The sequence below is a fragment of the Oncorhynchus gorbuscha genome, unplaced genomic scaffold, assembly GCF_021184085.1.
Source record: "Oncorhynchus gorbuscha isolate QuinsamMale2020 ecotype Even-year unplaced genomic scaffold, OgorEven_v1.0 Un_scaffold_1766, whole genome shotgun sequence".
NCBI lineage: Eukaryota > Metazoa > Chordata > Actinopteri > Salmoniformes > Salmonidae > Oncorhynchus > Oncorhynchus gorbuscha.
Genome location: NW_025746451.1, coordinates 44,395 through 69,419, shown reverse-complemented (window position 1 = coordinate 69,419; position 25,025 = coordinate 44,395). Strand labels below are relative to the sequence as shown.

The 25,025-nt window shown below is 45.9% G+C and overlaps 1 protein-coding gene across 16 annotated transcripts in view; it reads right to left on the bottom strand.

Moving 5' to 3' along the window:
• LOC124024179 (GRAM domain-containing protein 2A-like) overlaps positions 1 to 23,950 on the bottom strand; it is a 40,736-nt gene extending 16,786 nt beyond the window's left edge. For 2 of the 16 annotated variants that reach the window (XM_046338170.1, XM_046338165.1), the window contains exons 1-4: positions 23,657 to 23,948; positions 17,131 to 17,244; positions 1,633 to 1,684; positions 225 to 297 (exon numbers count right to left, since the gene is read on the bottom strand). In XM_046338170.1, coding sequence (XP_046194126.1) covers positions 225 to 297; positions 1,633 to 1,684; positions 17,131 to 17,244; positions 23,657 to 23,859 — 442 coding nt within the window. In that variant the 5' untranslated portion in view covers positions 23,860 to 23,948. Of the gene's footprint in view, positions 1 to 224; positions 298 to 1,632; positions 1,685 to 17,130; positions 17,245 to 19,127; positions 19,176 to 19,398; positions 19,708 to 19,895; positions 20,646 to 21,713; positions 22,269 to 22,581; positions 22,694 to 23,656 lie in introns of those variants that run through there. The other 14 variants (XM_046338178.1, XM_046338174.1, XM_046338171.1 and 11 more) reach the window with 14 other exon arrangements.
• Positions 23,951 to 25,025: the final 1,075 nt, after the last annotated feature.

Below are 25,025 nucleotides of genomic sequence, written 5' to 3'. Positions count from 1 at the left end.
TTTGCCATGGGAAAAAAATAGATGCTACCATAGCTAGCAAGTTAGCCAACGGTACATAAACACAGCATATGGAGCTAATAGGGCGATAGCCTGAAGTCAATGCACAGCATATAGACAGTAAGCTACAGACATGCTACAGTCATTAGCATGTTAACCTAAATAAACATACATCATACAGAGATACTACAACAGATGTTAGCATGTAGCATTGTTGTTGACAGTACCTTTCATCAGGATCTCGTCCTTCGGAACGCACTGGAAGAGTTTGTGGTACTGCGAGTTGTACTTGCTGACAGTCTGAGCAGAGGGACAGGGCAGAGTCATGAGCAGTTCCTTTGCTGGCCTCCCTTCCACCGGCAAACCGGCGGCCGCCCTCTCTCTCAGAGGACGAGAGCTCTGCTGCACCAGACTCAGCATGCTGGAGCCGCACACACAGCCGCACACACACACACACACATCGACGGCGTGGCGGACCCCACTGCAAGACACAGACTGTCCTCCAACTAGTCAGATGTCAACCGGTGTCCTTTGTGTAGGTTTGAGGGGGCAGTTCTCCGTTAGACACACACACACACCACTCCGGTCCGACAGTGTGCACCTCAGACCATCACTGAGCCCTTTCCCTCACCCTTCAACACTGGTCTGAAACCCGACCACACACTCTCACACACTGCCCTTCTCAGCCACAGACACCCTGAGTCCTCCCTTCCTGCCTCTCTCGCTCTTGCTGTTTCAACACGACAGTGCACAGTGACTCCCCCCTATGCTCACCCCATGCCAGCCCAACCCATACTGCCGCCTCCTTACCCTCCTATCCTTGTCTTAATAACAGCTTGCTGCCCACAGGCACCCCCCCCCCCCTCCCTCCTCTCTCACCAAGCACATGAGACAGTCAGAACTGTCACCCCTGTTAATATCTGCAGCCAGCTGGTGTGACTGTGGGGCTCAGCAGCTCTACTTAATATTCCCCTTCGGGAGACATGGAGATAATAATCTCAGCTACGGTACAGTTCCTTTAATCTGGCCCGATGGCCTGCTGATCTCGTGTGTTTGAGTTAATGGATAACCTCCTCACCTATTGAATAACCGTTGAGTTCTGAGCCTGAAGAACACAATCCAATCACCGGTACTACATCTGAATGGCTGGAGATAATCAGTTGTTGGGGCTGGATTAGCGAGGTGGGATGTTTAATAGAGTCTCAAGGCTACTAGCAAACCTTGATCTGTCTAAGTCTATAGACAGATCTAATACATGTTTGTATTTCAGGATCACAATGCCTCATTTAAATTGTATCTTAGCCTCGGTCACCCTCAACACTAGGAAACTCCTCAAAGGACCACTCCTAAAGGCAAACAATGACAGGGTTCACTGCCACACAGGTCTTACAATCACTCAGTGCAGATGAATTGTGCATAAAGGTCAAAGGAACTTCATTCCAGAATGTGCAGTACATATGTGAGGTAAAGGTCAACCAATATAAAGTGTATCATTTAACTCTTATAGGAAATCGACAATTGACTTGGCCTGCATCCAACTCGGCTGTAATTGGCTTATCTTTGTTAGGCAAGATGCAAAATCAATAAGATACAGACATGATCTATAATACGTTAGAGAGGAAACCTGCTACTCACCGAACCCCTGTAGCATTTCTTCACATCTTCATATGACAGGTCGTCAATCAACCTGTGGAGGAAATGAAGGAAATAGTGTGAAAGGAAGACATCTGCTGGTGTTTTAATATATCAGACCAGTGCCTGTTTGTTTAGAGACATAGACTCAACACTATGGTGAATCTCATGGTGATGAAGCTTCTCCACTGGTCCACAGTGATTGTATTGATCTCATTAACTCCCATTGGATCATTTGTTTGATCTTAATCTTGTTGGAGAATAGTGAGACATTTCAACTATAATCTGATCCAACTGTAATCTGTGAACTCTGACCTCGGCATCAAATCAAACAGTAGTAGTGTATATTTGTCTGCTGTCTATGACAGTAATGTCGGCATGGTTCAGGGTCGGCTACCAGACAAAACATGTGCAGGACTGTAGAGAAGGGAAGCAAACGTGACGGCAGACAAATGGTATATCACTCAGTCAAACAGAAACAAACACTACGCGACCACACAAACGCGACCACACAAACGCGACCACACAAAGGCGACCACACAAACGCGACCACACAAACACAACCACAAACACGACCACACAAACACGACCACACATAAAGGGAGGTGAATGTGCTTTTATAAAACTGGGCTGACTAGTTACATTATGCAAACTCAGTGCCCCCCCTCCTCCTCCTCCTCCTCCCACACACACACACTCTTTCGTACATCTGACCGGCAAGCATGAGTACAAGCACAAACATGTTGCAAGCAAGCAAGCAAGCAAGCAAGCAAGCAAGCAAGCAAGCAAGCAAGCACACACACACACACACACACACACACACACACACACACACACACACACACACACACACACACACACACACACACACACACACACACACACACACACACACACACACACACACACACACACACACACAGTAAATACAATCCATATTTATGCTGATTTATTTTCCCTTTTGTACTTGAACTATTCACACATAATATGGCATTTGAAATGTCTTTATTGTTTAGGAACTTGTGGGAGTGTATCTACTTCACTTGCGTTGGCAATGTTTACATCTGTTCTCCATGCCAATAAAGCCCTTAAATTGAAAGTGAATTAGAGAGAGAGGCGTCAGCATGCTTCAGTTCGGCTTCCCAAAACAAACCAGTGTGCCCTCGTCTCCCTTAAAAGGCCTTCTCTTGAAAAAATAAAAATAAATAAGGCAATAGTACTGCTAGTATACACTTCCTCAAAATAGTCCAAATTAATCTAAGATAACTCAAGAAATCTGTCATTCATTTTGACGTTTTGCCAAGGAGATCTAAGTCGTGAAATTCTACATCTAAGATGTTTGGTGCACATTGAAAATGAGTCGTCTCTCATTGAATGACATCAAAGACATTCAATGAACAACCCTACTATTGACCAATCACCAACGAAGACATTCAATGAAGAACCCTACTATTGACCAATCACCAACGAAGACATTCAATGAAAAACCCTACTATTGACCAATCACCAACGAAGACATTCAATGAAAAACCCTACTATTGACCAATCACCAACGAAGACATTCAATGAAGAACCCTACTATTGACCAATCACCAACGACATTCAATGAAGAACCCTACTATTGACCAATCACCAACGAAGACATTCAATGAAGAACCCTACTATTGACCAATCACCAACGAAGACATTCAATGAAGAACCCTACTATTGACCAATCACCAACGAAGGAGCGTAGACTTCGGCTTGCATCAAGAAACAGCGAGAAAACCCGAACCGAAGTCCAAAACTAACAGAAACGTCATCAAATGTGGTCATAATATATGTACAAACTCTAACTGTTTCTGTTGGGAAGCACGCAGACACCTTTATAAAGAAAGAGAGGGGCTCCCAGAAAAGTTGATCACATTGTTCTCTTAGGGAACATTTAGCTAGTTAGCAGGCAACTAATATAGATCTGGTTCTATCAAACCTCTGAGGTAGAAACAGCCCTGAGACTGGTGTATTCATACCAATGACGTATATGAACCCTGGATTGTTGATGCTATGCATAGACGTGTTAACTGACAACGTCACGAAAAGGATACACACGCTTCAATGGGGCAGAAGTCTGTGTTGTTGTGATTCTGGATGGCCAGATAACTAGCAACAATGACAAGAAGCTGTCATGTGGGGAATCATAGGTGGCTCATTTCAGCTCCTTTTATCTTGTTCTTGATACCTTGTTTTATTAGGAGGTGTTTTGACTGATGTCACGTCTATGCTAATATGGCTAATATTCGCTAGCTAACCAACAACTGTAACAATATGTGAGAGACAAGTCCTCATAGTGCTAATTTATGAATATTATCAATAAACATTGGAGACTATATATAGTTTTACATGTCAACATCATTCTAGTTGATTCTGCTGGTTCATTCTAGTTGATTCTGCTGGTTCATTCTAGTTGATTCTGCTGGTTCATTCTAGTTGCTTCTGCTGGTTCATTCTAGTTGATTCTGCTGGTTCATTCTAGTTGATTCTGCTGGTTCATTCTAGTTGATTCTGCTGGTTCATTCTAGTTGCTTCTGCTGGTTCATTCTAGTTGCTTCTGCTGGTTCATTCTAGTTGCTTCTGCTGGTTCATTCTAGTTGATTCTGCTGGTTCATTCTAGTTGATTCTGCTGGTTCATTCTAGTTGCTTCTGCTGGTTCATTCTAGTTGATTCTGCTGGTTCATTCTCGTTGCTTCTGCTGGTTCATTCTAGTTGATTCTGCTGGTTCATTATCGTTGCTTCTGCTGGTTCATTCTAGTTGCTTCAGCTGGTTCATTCTCGTTGCTTCAGCTGGTTCATTCTCGTTGCTTCTGCTGGTTCATTCTCGTTGCTTCTGCTGGTTCATTCTAGTTGCTTCTGCTGGTTCATTCTCGTTGCTTCTGCTGGTTCATTCTCGTTGCTTCTGCTGGTTCATTCTCGTTGCTTCTGCTGGTTCATTCTCGTTGCTTCTGCTGGTTCATTCTCGTTGCTTCTGCTGGTTCATTCTAGTTGCTTTTGCTGGTTCATTCTAGTTGCTTCTGCTGGTTCATTCTAGTTGCTTCTGCTGGTTCATTCTAGTTGCTTCTGCTGGTTCATTCTAGTTGCTTCTGCTGGTTCATTCTAGTTGCTTCTGCTGGTTCATTCTAGTTGCTTCTGCTGGTTCATTCTAGTTGCTTCTGCTGGTTCATTCTAGTTGCTTCTGCTGGTTCATTCTAGTTGCTTCTGCTGGTTCATTCTAGTTGCTTCTGCTGGTTCATTCTAGTTGCTTCTGCTGGTTCATTCTAGTTGCTTCTGCTGGTTCATTCTAGTTGCTTCTGCTGGTTCATTCTAGTTGGTTCTGCTGGTTCATTCGAGTTGATTCTGCTGGTTCATTCGAGTTGCCTCTGCTGGTTCATTCTAGTTGATTCTGCTGGTTCATTCGAGTTGCCTCTGCTGGTTCATTCTAGTTGATTCTGCTGGTTCATTCTAGTTGATTCTGCTGGTTCATTCTATTTGATTCTGCTGGTTCATTCTAGTTGCTTCTGCTGGTTCATTCTAGTTGCTTCTGCTGGTTCATTCTAGTTGCTTCTGCTGGTTCATTCTAGTTGCTTCTGCTGGTTCATTCTAGTTGCTTCTGCTGGTTCATTCTAGTTGCTTCTGCTGGTTCATTCTAGTTGCTTCTGCTGGTTCATTCTAGTTGCTTCTGCTGGTTCATTCTAGTTGCTTCTGCTGGTTCATTCTAGTTGCTTCTGCTGGTTCATTCTAGTTGATTCTGCTGGTTCATTCTATTTGATTCTGCTGGTTCATTCTAGTTGCTTCTGCTGGTTCATTCTCGTTGCTTCTGCTGTTTCATTCTCGTTGCTTCTGCTGGTTCATTCTCGTTGCTTCTGCTGGTTCATTCTCGTTGCTTCTGCTGGTTCATTCTCGTTGCTTCTGCTGGTTCATTCTAGTTGCTTCTGCTGGTTCATTCTCGTTGCTTCTGCTGGTTCATTCTAGTTGCTTCTGCTGGTTCATTCTAGTTGCTTCTGCTGGTTCATTCTAGTTGCTTCTGCTGGTTCATTCTAGTTGCTTCTGCTGGTTCATTCTAGTTGCTTCTGCTGGTTCATTCTAGTTGCTTCTGCTGGTTCATTCTAGTTGCTTCTGCTGGTTCATTCTAGTTGATTCTGCTGGTTCATTCTAGTTGCTTCTGCTGGTTCATTCTAGTTGCTTCTGCTGGTTCATTCTAGTTGCTTCTGCTGGTTCATTCTAGTTGATTCTGCTGGTTCATTCTAGTTGCTTCTGCTGGTTCATTCTAGTTGCTTCTGCTGGTTCATTCTAGTTGCTTCTGCTGGTTCATTCTAGTTGCTTCTGCTGGTTCATTCTAGTTGCTTCTGCTGGTTCATTCTAGTTGGTTCTGCTGGTTCATTCTAGTTGATTCTGCTGGTTCATTCGAGTTGCCTCTGCTGGTTCATTCTAGTTGATTCTGCTGGTTCATTCTAGTTGATTCTGCTGGTTCATTCTAGTTGATTCTGCTGGTTCATTCTAGTTGATTCTGCTGGTTCATTCTATTTGATTCTGCTGGTTCATTCTAGTTGATTCTGCTGGTTCATTCTAGTTGATTCTGCTGGTTCATTCTAGTTGATTCTGCTGGTTCATTCTAGTTGCTTCTGCTGGTTCATTCTAGTTGCTTCTGCTGGTTCATTCTAGTTGCTTCTGCTGGTTCATTCTAGTTGGTTCTGCTGGTTCATTCTAGTTGCTTCTGCTGGTTCATTCTATTTGATTCTGCTGGTTCATTCTAGTTGCTTCTGCTGGTTCATTCTAGTTGCTTCTGCTGGTTCATTCTAGTTGCTTCTGCTGGTTCATTCTAGTTGCTTCTGCTGGTTCATTCTAGTTGATTCTGCTGGTTCATTCTATTTGATTCTGCTGGTTCATTCTAGTTGCTTCTGCTGGTTCATTCTAGTTGATTCTGCTGGTTCATTCTATTTGATTCTGCTGGTTCATTCTAGTTAGTTCTGCTGGTTCATTCTAGTTGAGCAGCAGGGAGAGTTGAGAGGTGTTGAGACATCCTGTGGGGTTTGTGAGGATAGAAAATAGATCCTGCTTGCAGCTGAGCACCACGGCTGTGAGAGGAAAGGGGCCTCATGTCCCCAGGGCTCGTGAGACCATCGCCTGCTGCAAGATCAAATCAGTAGGCAGTCTGTTGCACAACTACTGTAGAGGTTGAGTATGGATGTGCACAATCCTGGTCAACTGGGCTGCATTGTTGACCGGTTTTGTCTTTAGAATCAGTTTTTGATTTGATCCAATGGAGAGATTTGACACATACAAATAGCAGATAAAGCACGCTCTCTCTCTCTCTCTCTCTCTCTCTCTGCCCCTCTGCCCCTCTCCCTCTCCCTCTCCCTCTCCCTCTCCCTCTCCCTCTCCCTCTCCCTCTCCCTCTCTCTCTCTCTCTCTCTCTCTCTCTCTCTCTCTCTCTCTCTCTCTCTCTCTCTCTCTCTCTCTCTCTCTCTCTCTCTCTCTCTCTCTCTCTCTCTCTCTCTCTCTCTCTCTCTCTCTCTCTCTCTGTCTCTCTCTCTCTCTCTTTCTCTCTCTCTCTCTCTCTCTCTCTCTCTCTCTCTCTGGTGTTTGAGGAAAAGGCCATGTTTTCATTCTATAAGCATCTGCAGTAAACGGGGGATCTTAGCAACCCTGTGGAGGATAGCTGGGGGTTTTCATTTCTCCTCTTGGGACAGAGCTCTGCCTCACTCGTATAATCCTCTAGTCAACATGCCTGTATTTATCTTCCATGGATAACATTTAGCAAGGCTATATCTATTATTTATTACAATGTTGTAATGATTGAATGTTTATAAAAAGGTTCAAAAATGTTTAGACAAAAGTATAGACACAAGTATAGACAATATGCTTGCTCCACTCTTCTAGATATTTATTGTCATCAACAGGTGCTAAGAGTAGTGGCAACACGTTTATTACCTTGAACAACAAAGCTGATATCTATAGTGGGTAGGCACCATATTAGAGTGGGTGAGTTGTTGGCTACAGTTTGTCCCTCTGCCTGCCTGCCTGCCTGCCTGTTGGAGGCTGGCTATAAATAACAGCTGCTCTTGTTCCCAGGTGGAGGGAAGCATGGTTATTGAAAAACACAGGCACTGTGCTCTGTTTCTGTCTCTCCTGTTGTTTTCATCCATCTCCCTGCAGTAAACTACTGGAATACATCCGCTCTCCTGTTCTTTTCATCCATCTCCCTGCAGTAAACTACTGGAATACATCCGCTCTCCTGTTCTTTTCATCCATCTCCCTGCAGTAAACTACTGGAATACATCCGCTCTCCTGTTCTTTTCATCCATCTCCCTGCAGTAAACTACTGGAATACATCCTCTCTCCTGTTCTTTTCATCCATCTCCCTGCAGTAAATTACTGGAATACAGCGTTTAGATATTTGAAGACATAAAGATACCAAAACTAATCTGAATAACAATATTCAAGTCCAGCAGAGTCCAACAGTCCAAAATCTATCAAACATATATTTCCCCTGTCTTACCTGAACCTTAGTCATCAGGTTGAAAACAAAACAGGTCATTGATTTCTGCAGGAGCGTTGTTTATCTTCCTGTGAGAAGTGGAAGGTGTAACCATGGATACAGTGTGTATATGTGTGTCTCAAAGTGTCCTTGGCTGCGGCGCTGAATGGCATAGCTAATTACAAGCCTGAGGAATGATACATTAGAAAGGGAATACCTCCCTCAGGCAGACAAATACAGATTCACTGTCAATAATTCAGCTGAAGAAAAGAGAAAATGGGACAAAGAGTACTGAGAGGTCAAAGGTGAGAGGTCAATGTCATAACCTACCTCTGTGTCGTTCTGATATTTACTTGAACAGTCACCTTTCCATTTGTAATTTGGCTGAACTATTACCTTTAGGACAGAAACCTAGCGTCTGCATTCATCTAAAACCATAGGAAAGGTGACGCAATATGGTGGACACTGGCCAGCCATTTTCTTTCCCTTCTCTGTCTTTCACATCAATTCATGAAGGAAACAAAATAAGTAAAATAAATCCACTGTAGACCAACGAGACGCACCCTGAAAATAAATCCACTGTAGACCAATGAGACGCACCCATGAAAATAAATCCACTGTAGACCAATGAGACGCACCCATGAAAATAAATCCACTGTAAACCAATGAGACACACCCATGAAAATAAATCCACTGTAGACCAATGAGACACACCCATGAAAATAAATCCACTGTAGACCAATGAGATGCACCCATGAAAATAAATCCACTGTAGACCAATGAGACACACCCATGAAAATAAATCCACTGTAGACCAATGAGATGCACTCATGAAAATAAATCCACTGTAGACCAATGAGACGCACCCATGAAAATAAATCCACTGTAGACCAATGAGACACACCCATTAAAATAAATCCACTGTAGACCAATGAGACACACCCATGAAAATAAATCCACTGTAAACCAATGAGACACACCCATGAACAACACAGTTCAGAGTTCCCACCCACTAGTCAATGACAGAAAGAACACATCACAGTCACAACACACTGCAGTAGCCTACCCTGTTAAATCCCATCCCAGGACAGCTTCACCAGGATTAGAATGCCCTTCCTGCCTTAGATCCTGGTTATATAAGCCCCAGCAGGTCCACAGTTAGAGCATCCTATTCCCTATATAGTGCACTCCTTTAGACCAGAGTCCCATAGCAATATAGGGAATAGGGTGTGGCATTTGGGACTCTAGAGTACAACCTAGAGTACTGGACACAAGGAAAAATATATTAATTTATCATTCAGACCAGACGTCATTTCCGGTCACAACTTGCAGGCTTGTTTTCAAATTGCTGTGCGTTTTGTTGCCAACCTATTTTGCTACCTGACAACTTTACGGGTTTCACTTTTTAATTACCGTTCATATATTTATTTTTTCCTCGACTTTTTCACTCCGGACGCTTTATCTGGACACGATTCGTCAGGACCTCCAACAGCCGAAGCTAAGTAGTAACATTAACATGATGCCTTCTAATTGCAGCCGCTGTGCTCGCCTTACGGCGAGGATAGCTGTACTGCAAGCCCAGCTTCAGACGCAATCGTTAGGCAAGGGTAATTTCAGTGTAGGAAAGGATGAAACAGCGTCTGTGCCACCAGTAAGTACAGATAGTAGTATAAATCCCCTGGCACAGTCCCCGCAGCCGGACAACTTTCTCACGGTTTCTGGAAGGAAATGCTGTAGGAACGCTCAACCGGTGTCGCTCATTCAGCAGACAGAAACTTTCAACCGGTTCTCCCCATTAAGCAGCGGGTCGGTGTCAGAGGCCGAGTCTTCTCTGGTCTCTACTCCTCCCGTTACGGGGTCTGAGACGCCGAAGCTTCCCACCATTAGCTCTGACAAATTGAAAACTCTAGTCATTGGCGACTCCATTACCCGCAGTATTAGACTTAAAGCGAATCATCCAGCGATCATACACTGTTTACCCGGGGCAGGGCTACCGACGTTAAGGCTAATCTGAAGATGGTGCTGGCTAAAGCTAAAACTGGCGAGTGTAGAGAGTATAGAGATATTGTTATCCACGTCGGCACCAACGATGTTAGGATGAAACAGTCAGAGATCACCAAGCGCAACATAGCTTCTGCGTGCATATCAGCTAGAAAGATGTGTCGGCATCGAGTAATTGTCTCTGGCCCCCTCCCAGTTAGGGGAGTGATGAGCTCTACAGCAGAGTCTCACAACTCAATCGCTGGTTGAAAACTGTTTTCTGCCCCTCCCAAAAGATAGAATTTGTAGATAATTGGCCCTCTTTCTGGGACTCGCCCACAAACAGGACCAAGCCTGACCTGCTGAGGAGTGACGGACTCCATCCTAGCTGGAGGGGTGCTCTCATCTTATCTGCCAACATAGACAGGGCTCTAACTCCTCTAGCTCCACAATGAAATAGGGTGCAGGCCAGGCAGCAGGCTATTAGCCAGCCTGCCAGCATAGTGGAGTCTGCCACTAGCATAGTTAGTGTAGTCAGCTCAGCTATCACCATTGAGACCGTGTCTGTGCCTCGACCTGGGTTGGGCAAAACTAAACATGGCGGTGTTCGCCTTAGCAATCTCACTAGGATAAAGACCACCTCCATTCCTGTCATTACTGAAAGAGATCATGATACCTCACATCTCAAAATAGGGCTACTTAATGTTAGATCCCTTACTTCAAAGGCAATTATAGTCAATGAACTAATCACTGATCATAATCTTGATGTGATTGGCCTGACTGAAACATGGCTTAAGCCTGATGAATTTACTGTGTTAAATGAGGCCTCACCTCCTGGCTACACTAGTGACCATATCCCCGTGCATCCCGCAAAGGCGGAGGTGTTGCTAACATTTACGATAGCAAATTTCAATTTACAAAAAAAAAAAAATGACGTTTTCGTCTTTTGAGCTTCTAGTCATGAAATCTATGCAGCCTACTCAATCACTTTTTATAGCTACTGTTTACAGGCCTCCTGGGCCATATACAGCGTTTCTCACTGAGTTCCCTGAATTCCTATCAGACCTTGTAGTCATTGCAGATAATATTCTAATCTTTGGTGACTTTAATATTCACATGGAAAAGTCCACAGACCCACTCCAAAAGGCTTTTGGAGCCATCATCGACTCAGTGGGTTTTGTCCAACATGTCTCTGGACCCACTCACTCTCACAGTCATACGCTGGACCTAGTTTTGTCCCATGGAATAAATGTTGTGGATCTTAATGTTTTTCCTCATAATCCTGGACTATCAGACCACCATTTTATTACGTTTGCAATTGCAACAAATAATCTGCTCAGACCCCAACCAAGGAACATCAAAAGTCGTGCTATAAATTCACAGACAACACAAAGATTCCTTGATGCCCTTCCAGACTCCCTCTGCCTACCCAAGGACGCCAGAGGACAAAAATCCGTTAACCACCTAACTGAGGATCTCAATTTAACCTTGCGCAATACCCTAGATGCAGTTGCACCCCTAAAAACTAAAAAAATGTCTCATAAGAAACTAGCTCCATGGTACACAGAAAATACCCGAGCTCTGAAGCAAGCTTCCAGAAAATTGGAACGGAAATGGCGCCACACCAAACTGGAAGTCTTCCGACTAGCTTGGAAGGATGGTACCGTGCAGTACCGAAGAGCCCTTACTGCTGCTCGATCGTCCTATTTTTCTAACTTAATTGAGGAAAATAAGAACAATCCGAAATTCCTTTTTGATACTGTGGCAAAGCTAACTAAAAAGCAGCATTCCCCAAGAGAGGATGACTTGCACTTTAGCAGTGATAAATTCATGAACTTCTTTGAGGAAAAGATTATGATTATTAGAAAGCAAATTACGGACTCCTCTTTAAACCTGCGTATTCCTCCAAACCTCAGTTGTCCTGAGTCTGCACAACTCTGCCAGGACCTAGGATCAAGAGAGACGCTCAAGTGTTTTAGTACTATATCTCTTGACACAATGATGAAAATAATCATGGCCTCTAAACCTTCAAGCTGTATACTGGACCCTATTCCAACTAAACTACTGAAAGAGCTGCTTCCTGTGCTTGGCCCTCCTATGTTGAACATAATAAACGGCTCTCTATCCACTGGATGTGTACCAAACTCACTAAAAGTGGCAGTAATAAAGCCTCTCTTGAAAAAGCCAAACCTTGACCCAGAAAATATAAAAACTATCGGCCTATATCGAATCTTCCATTCCTCTCAAAGATTTTAGAGAAGGCTGTTGCGCAGCAACTCACTGCCTTCCTGAAGACAAACAATGTATACGAAATGCTTCAGTCTGGTTTTAGACCCCATCATAGCACTGAGACGGCACTTGTGAAGGTGGTAAATGACATTTTGATGGCATCGGACCGAGGCTCTGCATCTGTCCTCGTGCTCCTAGACCTTAGTGCTGCTTTTGATACCATCGATCACCACATTCTTTTGGAGAGATTGGAAACCCAAATTGGTCTACACGGACATGTTCTGGCCTGGTTTAGGTCTTATCTGTCGGAAAGATATCAGTTTGTCTCTGTGAATGGTTTGTCCTCTGACAAATCAACTGTACATTTCGGTGTTCCTCAAGGTTCTGTTTTAGGACCACTATTGTTTTCACTATATATTTTACCTCTTGGGGATGTTATTCGAAAACATAATGTAAACTTTCACTGCTATGCGGATGACACACAGCTGTACATTTCAATGAAACATGGTGAAGCACCAAAATTGCCCTCGCTAGAAGCATGTGTTTCAGACATAAGGAAGTGGATGGCTGCAAACTTTCTACTATTAAACTCGGACAAAACAGAGATGCTTGTTCTAGGTCCCAAGAAACAAAGAGATCTTCTGTTGAATCTGACAATTAATCTTAATGGTTGTACAGTCGTCTCAAATAAAACTGTGAAGGACCTCGGCGTTACTCTGGACCCTGATCTCTCTTTTGAAGAACATATCAAGACCATTTCGAGGACAGCTTTTTTCCATCTACGTAACATTGCAAAAATCAGAAACTTTCTGTCCAAAAATGATGCAGAAAAATTAATCCATGCTTTTGTCACTTCTAGGTTAGACTACTGCAATGCTCTATTTTCCGGCTACCCGGATAAAGCACTAAATAAACTTCAGTTAGTGCTAAATACGGCTGCTAGAATCCTGACTAGAACCAAAAAATTTGATCATATTACTCCAGTGCTAGCCTCTCTACACTGGCTTCCTGTCAAAGCAAGGGCTGATTTCAAGGTTTTACTGCTAACCTACAAAGCATTACATGGGCTTGCTCCTACCTACCTCTCTGATTTGGTCCTGCCGTACATACCTATACGTACGCTACGGTCACAAGACGAGGCCTCCTAATTGTCCCTAGAATTTCTAAGCAAACAGCTGGAGGCAGGGCTTTCTCCTATAGAGCTCCATTTTTATGGAACGGTCTGCCTACCCATGTCAGAGACGCAAACTCGGTCTCAACCTTTAAGTCTTTACTGAAGACTCATCTCTTCAGTGGGTCATATGATTGAGTGTAGTCTGGCCCAGGAGTGGGAAGGTGAACGGAAAGGCTCTGGAGCAACGAACCGCCCTTGCTGTCTCTGCCTGGCCGGTTCCCCGTTTTCCACTGGGATTCTCTGCCTCTAACCCTGTTACGGGGGCTGAGTCACTGGCTTGCTGGGGCTCTCTCGTGCCGTCCCTGGGGGGATGCGTCACCTGGGTGGGTTGATTCACTGTTGTGGTCGGCCTGTCTGGGTTCCCCCCACCCCTTGGGTTGTACCGTGTCGGAGATCTTTGTGGGCTATACTCGGCCTTGTCTCAGGATGGTAAGTTGGTGGTTGAAGATTTCCCTCTAGTGGTGTGGGGGCTGTGCTTTGGCAAAGTGGGTGGGGTTATATCCTTCCTGTTTGGCCCTGTCCGGGGTGTCCTCGGATGGGGCCACAGTGTCTCCTGACCCCTCCTGTCTCAGCCTCCAGTATTTATGCTGCAGTAGTTTATGTGTCGGGGGGCTAGGGTCAGTTTGTTTATCTGGAGTACTTCTCCTGTCCTATTCGGTGTCCTGTGTAAATCTAAGTGTGCGTTCTCTAATTCTCTCCTTCTCTCTTTCTTTCTCTCTCTCGGAGGACCTGAGCCCTAGAACCATGCCCCAGGACTACCTGACATGATGACTCCTTGCTGTCCCCAGTCCACCTGGCCATGCTGCTGCTCCAGTTTCAACTGGCCTGGGCCCTAGGACCATGTCCCAGGACTACCTGACATGAGGACTCCTTGCTGTCCCCAGTCCACCTGGCCATGCTCCTGCTCCAGTTTCAACTGACCTGAGCCCTAGGACCGTGCCCCAGGACTACCTGACATGATGGCTCCTTGCTGTCCCCAGTCCATCTGACTGTGCTGCTGCTCCAGTTTCAACTGTTCTGCCTTATTATTATTTGACCATGCTGGTCATTTATGAACATTTGAACATCTTGGTCATGTTCTGTTATAATCTCTACCCGGCACAGCCAGAAGAGGACTGGCCACCCCACATAGCCCGGTTCCTCTCTAGGTTTCTTCCTAGGTTTTGGCCTTTCTAGGGAGTTTTTCCTAGCCACCGTGCTTTTACACCTGCATTGTTTGCTGTTTGGGGTTTTAGGCTGGGTTTCTGTACAGCACTTTGAGATATCAGCTGATGTACGAAGGGCTATATAAATAAATTTGATTTGATTTGAACCTGTCAACGCCACATGGAGTCAGGTTACACCACCGTGACGTGGAGTCAGGTGGCACCACCACCGTGACGTGGAGTCAGGTGGCACCACCACCGTGACGTGGAGTCAGGTGGCACCACCACCGTGACGTGGAGTCAGGTGGCACCACCACCGTGACGTGGAGTCAGGTGGCACCACCACCGTGACGTGGAGTCAGGTGGCACCACCACCGTGACGTGGAGTCAGGTTGCACCACCACCGTGACGTGGAGTCAGGTTGCACCACCACCGTGACGTGGAGTCAGGTTGCACCACCACCGTGACGTGGAGTCAGGTTGCACCACCACCGTGACGTGGAGTCAGGTTGCACCACCACCGTGACGTGGAGTCAGGTTGCACCACCACCGTGACGTGGAGTCTGGTTGCACCACCACCGTGACCAGGAGTCAGGTTGCACCACCACCGTGACGCGGAGTCAGGTGGCACCACCACCGTGACGCGGAGTCAGGTGGCACCACCACCGTGACGCGGAGTCAGGTGGCACCACCACCGTGACGCGGAGTCAGGTGGCACCACCACCGTGACGCGGAGTCAGGTTGCACCACCACCGTGACGCGGAGTCAGGTTGCACCACCACCGTGACGCGGAGTCAGGTTGCACCACCACCGTGACGCGGAGTCAGGTTGCACCACCACCGTGACGCGGAGTCAGGTTGCACCACCACCGTGACGCGGAGTCAGGTTGCACCACCACCGTGACGCGGAGTCAGGTGGCACCACCACCGTGACGCGGAGTCAGGTGGCACCACCACCGTGACGCGGAGTCAGGTGGCACCACCACCGTGACGCGGAGTCAGGTGGCACCACCACCGTGACGCGGAGTCAGGTGGCACCACCACCGTGACGCGGAGTCAGGTGGCACCACCACCGTGACGCGGAGTCAGGTTGCACCACCACCGTGACGTGGAGTCAGGTTGCACCACCACCGTGACGTGGAGTCAGGTTGCACCACCACCGTGACGTGGAGTCAGGTTGCACCACCACCGTGACGTGGAGTCAGGTTGCACCACCACCGTGACGTGGAGTCAGGTTGCACCACCACCGTGACGTGGAGTCAGGTTGCACCACCACCGTGACGTGGAGTCAGGTTGCACCACCACCGTGACGTGGAGTCAGGTTGCACCACCACCGTGACGTGGAGTCAGGTTGCACCACCACCGTGACGTGGAGTCAGGTTGCACCACCACCGTGACGTGGAGTCAGGTTGCACCACCACCGTGACGTGGAGTCAGGTTGCACCACCACCGTGACGTGGAGTCAGGTTGCACCACCACCGTGACGTGGAGTCAGGTTGCACCACCACCGTGACGTGGAGTCAGGTTACACCACCGTGACGTGGAGTCAGGTTGCACCACCACCGTGACGTGGAGTCAGGTTGCACCACCACCGTGACGTGGAGTCAGGTTACACCACCGTGACGTGGAGTCAGGTTGCACCACCACCGTGACGTGGAGTCAGGTTGCACCACCACCGTGACGTGGAGTCAGGTTGCACCACCACCGTGACGTGGAGTCAGGTTGCACCACCACCGTGACGTGGAGTCAGGTGGCACCACCACCGTGACGTGGAGTCAGGTTGCACCACCACCGTGACGTGGAGTCAGGTTGCACCACCACCGTGACGTGGAGTCAGGTTACACCACCGTGCCCTATCCACTCCCAGACTGCAGCTTTCCTCACGTAGCTGTCTCGTAACCCACCGTAGCAGGAATGTAAGAGACAAAAGTGGATTCAGACAACATTAAGCCAGAAGGGTTGTCTGGCTGCTCGTGTGAAATAGTCTATACAGAGGACCTGTCTGTCTGGCTGCTCGTGTGAAATAGTCTATACAGAGGACCTGTCTGTCTGGCTGTGTTAATAGTCTATACAGAGGACCTGTCTGTCTGGCTGTGTTAATAGTCTATACAGAGGACTTGTCTGTCTGTGTCTAATAGTCTATACAGAGGACCTGTCTGTCTGTGTCTAATAGTCTATACAGAGGACCTGTCTGTCTGGCTGCTTGTGTGAAATAGTCTATACAGAGGACCTGTCTGTCTGTGTCTAATAGTCTATACAGAGGACCTGTCTGTCTGGCTGCTTGTGTGAAATAGTCTATACAGATAAAGATCCTGTCTGTCTGTCTGTCTGTCTGTCTGTCTGTCTGTCTGTCTGTCTGTCTGTCTGTCTGTCTGTCTGTCTGTCTGTCTGTCTGTCTGTCTGTCTGTCTGTCTGTCTGTCTGTCTGTCTGTCTGTCTGTCTGTCTGTCTGTCTGTCTGTCTGTCTGTGTGTACATGTTACCTACCTGAACTGTGGATGGCCTCCTTGAGTATCCTGGTGTTTTGAGGTCTCCAGGTCCTGTGTTGAGATGAGGACTCCCTCGTCATTCTGCTCCTGGTGTTCCGTCATGGTGTTGGGCCTGAACACAGAGTTGAGCTGTCATCAGTTATCCACAGGCTCATGTGTCGTATTCTAACACAGCTCATATTGATGCGTGGACACACCCATTCATGCAAATTCTACATCAATATACAAGCGAATAAACACAGGTTAATGAAGCTGTGCACAGGGCCTGAGTGACTTTCTCATGCTCTTTCATGCACACTGTCGAGCAACCACTTGTGCTCTTCAAACACACATGTACACACCATTCCACTAACTCACACACATGTGCACACCATTCCACTAACTCACACACACGTGCACACCATTCCACTAACTCACACACACGTGCATACCATTCCACTAACTCACACACATGTGCACACCATTCCACTAACTCACACACACGTGCATACCATTCCACTAACTCACACACACGTGCACACCATTCCACTAACTCACACACACGTGCATACCATTCCACTAACTCACACACACGTACACACCATTCCACTAACTCACACACACGTGCACACCATCCCACTAACTCACACACATGTACACACCATTCCACTAACTCACACACACGTGCACACACCATTCCACTAACTCACACACACAAACACACCATTCCACTAACTCACACACACGTACACACCATTCCACTAACTCACACACATGTACACACCATTCCACTAACTCACACACACGTGCACACACCATTCCACTAACTCACACACACGTGCACACACCATTCCACTAACTCACACACACATACACACCATTCCACTAACTCACACACACGTGCACACCATTCCACTAACTCACACACACGCGCACACCATTCCACTAACTCACACACACGCACACACCATTCCACTATCTCACACACACGCGCACACCATTCCACTAACTCACACACATGTGCACACCATTCCACTAACTCACACACACGTGCACACCATTCCACTAACTCACACACACGTACACACCATTCCACTAACTCACACACACGTACACACCATCCCACTAACTCACACACATGTACACACCATTCCACTAACTCACACACACGTGCACACACCATTCCACTAACTCACACACACACACGCGCACACCATTCCACTAACTCACACACATGTGCACACCATTCCACTAACTCACACACACGTACACACCATTCCACTAACTCACACACATGTGCACTGGATGATACTATGACCCTTTTGGGAGAAAGGCAGTAGTTACCACATCCTCTGTATAATCACAGGTGTGACTGACTGATAATAGCTTTGTGTTTTCTAGAAAATCCCTGACTCAGTCTGGCCATTTATCACATGCTGAGTTTCCTGCTTATTATCTCCAATTGGCCTGGTTCATTCCATCTGAACCAATGACTTCTCCTAAAACCTTCACTGGCCGAGAGGGAGCAACTTCAGGGCTGGGTATCATCATTCCCAGAAAATGTCACCAAATTCTACAACCCGTTGGCGTGGACATTGTTTACCCATAATACCCTATTAAACCCCTCCATTCCCTGAACAGACAGAAGACCAAGGGACATTTTATCATCACGTCTTTGTGTGACTCGTTGTTTTCAATTGGACAAACCGGGGGCAGAGTGGTGGGGGGGAGCCCTTTACCTTAAGTTCCAGAGTGCAGACGTGGTCTGATTTAACAGGGGGCAGAGTGGTGGGGGGGAGCCCTTTACCTTAAGTTGCAGAGTGCAGACTTGGTCTGATTTAACAGGGGGCAGAGTGGTGGGGGGGAGCCCTTTCCCTTAAGTTGCAGAGTGTAGACTTGGTCTGATTTAACAGGGGGCAGAGTGGTGGGGGGGGAGCCCTTTCCCTTAAGTTCCAGAGTGCAGACTTGGTCTGATTTAACAGGGGGCAGAGTGGAGGGGGGGGGGGAGCCCTTTACCTTAAGTTGCAGAGTGCAGACTTTTCTGTGGACCAAGTCTCTTGTGTTCTGTGAATGAGGCACAAACACAACCTGAAAATGTTGTTTCAAGAGATGGTAGCCAACGCATCACAAGCTATGGAAGTTCTTGTCAATGTCAACTTCGGTTATAACAGAATGACCAGAAACAACATGAAAAATGGCACCAAGTTATGCAAACAAAAAATGGTTTGTGTGGTTGAGACACCAAGCAATGATGATCTGAGATGTTTAACTAGTGTGGAATACTTACAAGAAAACGATCTGTGGAATACGAATCCAAACGGACCTCTTGGCTCCTTGTATGGAGTCCTCTCACTCTGACTTGGCTTATAACAGAGACAAAGGCCACACCATTGTCCATATATGAATGTTAAATGTGAGCCTTCATCCCTCTCATCCTCCTTGTCCTCCTGCTGATTAGGGCACATCTACAGAGCCATCACAAGACGTCCTCCAATCGAATTAACTCTAATCTAGTTAAGCCAGCTGCAGTTTCTAGGACCTCTACTGTTAAAGGTGCATCACACCATTTCTCCTTCACCTCCCTGTCTCGTGGTCTCTAGAGAGACGGGGAAAGCAAACAAACAGGTCTGAGTCATGGACACAATATAATCTAACGGAGGCGATAGGCTGTCAAGGTCAATGACGTTCCAGGTAGAAGTTGCAATGAGCCAAAACAATACAACAACCTCTATAATACAGTATATCATGATATCTAATTACACAATACAATATAGTGAGACATACTGTATAGATCATGTCATTTTTCATTGATGATGAAGCCATTCATATCATCCATCTTCTGTTAATGTTGACCAATATACTCCGTAAGCAGTCAGTGGAAGCCTATACCTCCAAGTCTCACACTCTCTCTCTCTCTCGGTGGCCCCTCACACCCGAACAGGCTATGATGCGCCGCTCCCTCTTGACCTCAGATAGTGTCTGGTGGTGTCACTTTACTATAGGGTCAGACGGGGCTGAGAGAGCAGGCCTCAAACAAGGATCATTATCAATCTCAGCTATCTTATTCCAGAACAGCTGACGCTTACAAGAGTCAGCAATGGCAGGACAAATTGAAGTCTAAGCCAAACCACGGGCAATAAATGATCCATAAGAGCATGTATTAAAAAATAACACGGAATGTGATCAACCATTTCTCCTCTCTCATGGTTCACCACAGCTGTGCAAACCAAAGGGCTTGTTCAAGCTGAACGCCTGCAGTCAGGTGGCCTTTAATTCCAGTTGAGCTCAGTGAAGGTAAGGGAGGAAGTGGAGTGGGATTTAATAGGGCCCTGAGTACTTTAGCTACCACCTGCATCTGAGAAAGGCATGCATTGCATAATTGGCTGCAGCTGGGTTATGTCATATTGTGGTCCTGATGTGGCCTAATCACCAATACATCTGTAGCCTCCATTATTATTAGTTATAAAGGCTAGTCCATATTTGTACCTGTTGCCTACATATGGACTACAATCAGGCAAAATGTGATGCAGGTAGTTGTCTATGAAACCATAATACAAAGAAGGACTTTGGGTCTGTGAGATACCGTATCCACACTGCTACACTACAAGCGGAGACTGTGGACTATATAGGCATCCTGGACCGGTTCTCTGGACCGGTTCTCTCCCCACAAGATAAACAAGATGACAATATGAGTGGAGGTTGGTCAATATCCTGTTTGTGAGTTTAACAGTTACTCTACAGAATCAGAGACAGGATGCACTTGTATTGCAAGGCCAGATCCTTTGCAACAGGTTTTGTTTGACACATCTGCTTGCATGTGTACTGTAGCCTACATGTTTTAATGTTCTATGTTGATGTGTCTTGAACAATTCGTCACCACACAAAGTTCCCTTACAGGAAATACAAATAATTTGAATTTCAAAAGGAGCTACATTGAGGGCTCCTTTCAAGCAAGCGTGAGTGTGTAGAGAGGGACATTACTTGCGCCCATTCAAATGGCTCTGATTAGGTAGACTCCTGTCTACAGCAAACAACCGTCGACTAGTCGTCACTGACGCTTAGATTTAAACCACGTCGTCTAAGATTTCCACAACTAATTAGAAATAACCCCTTGGTTTTTGAACAATATTACTCAAATACGCAAATGGCATTAGTATGAATGTCTACCCTTATTTTAACCAAAAAGCGTATTGTAAAAAAAGTAGCATACTGTACCTACATTGTTCACAGTTTTGTTGATCCTTTGTCAACAAATGCGAGCTTCAAATAATTTTCAGAAACAAATATATTGTAGGAATGTCACTCATTGAAAAATATAGAAAGTATAGAGGCTAAAATGTGATAAATAAAATAAATCTGACCATTTTTATAGTTATATGCCTGTAGGCTGTGATAAAGTAGAAGGTATACAATCATGAGGTTATTGGCGGGACTGCCCCAATTGATTTAGAAACCAGACTAATAACCTGCTTATACAGCCTGCCCTACTTCATACATCCGAGTTACTTACATTAGGGCCTAGATTCATTATAAACAACTTATGCGTTTGTCAATAAAAAAATAGACGACAAACTCTAGAGATGAGAGAGACTGTCAACTCACGCAATCTTTGCCTTTACGAATAACCTTCCGCAACGTACCGCTGCACAGGTAGGCCAGTCGTCTTATTTTATCCAGCCGAAGTAACGGTCATGTCCTCCACAAGGTTGAATTGGTACCAGACACAGCTTCACATGGCGCAAAGTAGCTATAGCGAAATGTCCATGGGGGAAAAAAAGAATTAGAATTGCGAAAAATGACACAATCTGAAGCAAAGAGACATGCGGCGAGACAAGAAGCACTGGCCGCTTGTCAACTTGTTGCGCAGGGAATCCGAGGTTGGTTGAGAATACGCCACCGCTGTGTCATTCACGGTTTGGTAAAGCTTTGATCAACGGATTTAAAATAACCTAATCGTGTAACCTTGGTAAATGCGTACTTTATATTTTACGAATGTAGATCCGAATGGCAAATATCGACCTAGGCTGATGAGAGATGGCAAGTAACTAATGATACAACCGAATGCAATTTAAATCTATCTATTTTGTTATATTCCAAGGGAGAACGTAACTGCACCTTTTCACCTTACAGAGTGGTGTAAGTAAATCACATTAGGCCTACCACAGTAGCCTTTTCAAGTAAGGTGTTTATAATTGTTATATGAAGTTGGATTCAGACTTTATATGGTAATACAACTGATAAATCCATGTCTGAGTTGAATAAATTATACATCAATACAATGGCATCATTTTCCTGAGTTGGCCTAAGCCCCCCCAAAATATAGCTGTATTTGGTCTGTTACAGTCAAAGTTATTTTAAATAACACTGCATATTGGTGTTATTTAGCTTGTGCAGGGAGGACACTGTGCAAAGATCTGTGGTGCTGAAAACCCTGCTACTAGTATTTCCATCCTCTTAAGAAACACCATACCATCACAACCATGACTTTCTTTTACTCTCCATCCTGCTGATATTATTTCCTGCACCCGACCAGTTTCATATTGTTACTGTATTACTTCTATTCAATGTACTCCTACCAGTACTTATAGGCTAACTGACTACCAGAACACATGAGTCTCTGATATCCTTGAATCTTTCTGTTGCCACTGAGGATGCACACACTCACACTCACCCCCTTGAGCTCTATTAATCATGGAACAACGTCAGGGGTGAATAAAGTCAACGTAGAGGATAGACACGGTTTACACTGTGAATACACAACACCTGCCTGCTGTCTGTGAGCATACTAATACACGTAGAGAAGAAGCTAGCATAGACCTTTACTAGTAGTGTAGAAGGTGGATGTTCCACAGCTCTGAGGTTCAAGGGAAAAGTCACATCAGTAAATAGAAGTTGTATCTCAGTTCAAGGAAGTCATTACACAAACCTCCACACTAGGAGAAATCCCACCGTTGTTCCTTATGTTTGCACTGTACATGACGGTTTCTTCAACCCAAAATATGGCTACTACTGGACTAGAGTGCTTTTTAGTCCAGGAATGATCTTAGTCTGGTTCTGAGAAACCGACCTAAATATTGCCTCACCAAAGAAAGTGAACAGGTAACAGGACTGACTGCCAGTGCAGGTAACAGGGCTGACTGACAGGGCAGGTAACAGGGCTGACTGCCAGGGCAGGTAACAGGGCTGACTGACAGGGCAGGTAACAGGGCTGACTGACAGGGCAGGTAACAGGGCTGACTGACAGCGCAGGTAACAGGGCTGACTGACAGGGCAGGTGGTAACAGGGCTGACTGCCAGTGCAGGTAACAGGACTGACTGACAGGGCAGGTAACAGGACTGACTGCCAGTGCAGGTAACAGAGCTGACTGACAGGGCAGGTAACAGGGCTGACTGACAGGGCAGGTAACAGGGCTGACTGACAGGGCAGGTAACAGAGCTGACTGACAGGGCAGGTAACAGGGCTGACTGACAGGGCAGGTAACAGGGCTGACTGACAGGGCACGTAACAGGGCTGACTGACAGGGCAGGTAACAGGGCTGACTGACCTGGCTGGTATCTTCTGGTTGCAGGGACCATGGGGTCGGTGGTGGTGTCGGTGGTCCCGGCCTGTGGCCTCGTCGCCTGGCAGGGCCTCAGGGCTGGCTGCGTAGATAGTGCATCCCATTAACACCTGCGCTGTCGGCAACCGCGCCCTTGTCGTCGCAGGGCAAGAGGAGCCTCCGCTGCGTACTACCGTGCCGTACCGCATCCCCACGTCATCCCTGCCATTGAGTCTCTACCCTGCTCCTCCTACTTCCAGGCGCCTGCTGTAAAAGCCATTGCCTCAGCACATCTCCACCCTCTCTCCTCTAGCTAACCCCGCTCACCCCCCTCCCAGACCTTACACTCTCCCTCCCCCACTGAGAACACAGGGGATAATCAGATTTCACATTTACACTGAACAAAATCATCCTTGCATAATCTCTCCCCCGCTGTTGCAGCAGAATCATCACTTTGTTGCACGCGGAGCACCCTGGATGGAGAGAAGGGACTTGGGGGTGGGTATTTAGGAAAATATCCTAACTGTTGGCTGGGCTTGTTCAGCAGCCATTAAGACAAACTACCCATTTGAAAGGTTTACCAAAAGGTGCAATGAAGTATGGATGAAGTGGTGATCGATGATGAAAATGTCCTCAAATGTTATGTTCTTTGTACTAAGCCTCAAATTTTACTGAGGAAAGTTTGAGTAAATTGCCTGTTTAGGTCAATGGAGGCGTATGTTACCGGTGTGTATTATGAAATTCTATATAGACAATTTGCATAATAGCCCATAATTATATTATATAATTATATTATAATTATTTGGGAACACCACCCTCTAGTGGTTATTTTAGCTCATTGCTTTAATACATCCCTGTAAGGGACCAATCAGCAAAATCCCAGGGGCCGGTGCTGGTCCTGGAACCGGAGGTTGAGAAACAGTGCCAAGTCAACACACTACTGTTGAACCACAGTATCATATCTTCATATATTTGATCATATTAACAGAAATTTGTCAATTAGTGACATTCAAGTTAATGAAGAAGCATTGACATGCATTTGATAAACAAAATAATTTCTCAACATATGCAATAGCTATCATTTCGATTGTCCACCTCCAACCCCTTATGACTGAATAAAGCAAGCCAGTCAGACATGACAGATATGATTGTCTCATAAAAAGATTTATTTTTCGCCCAAATGTACAAAGGCAAGTTACAGTATTGTATAAAAAAGAACCGTGGTGGTAATGCACACTTGACATAAACTCCTGAAGGGGAGGATGAAGGAGAAGAGGGAGGGAAGGGGTGAGACCACAGGAGACAGGGCTCAACCATAGAAATGAAAACCGTTGTAACCGTTGTAAACATCCTTGCAAGTACCAGTGACTGATAC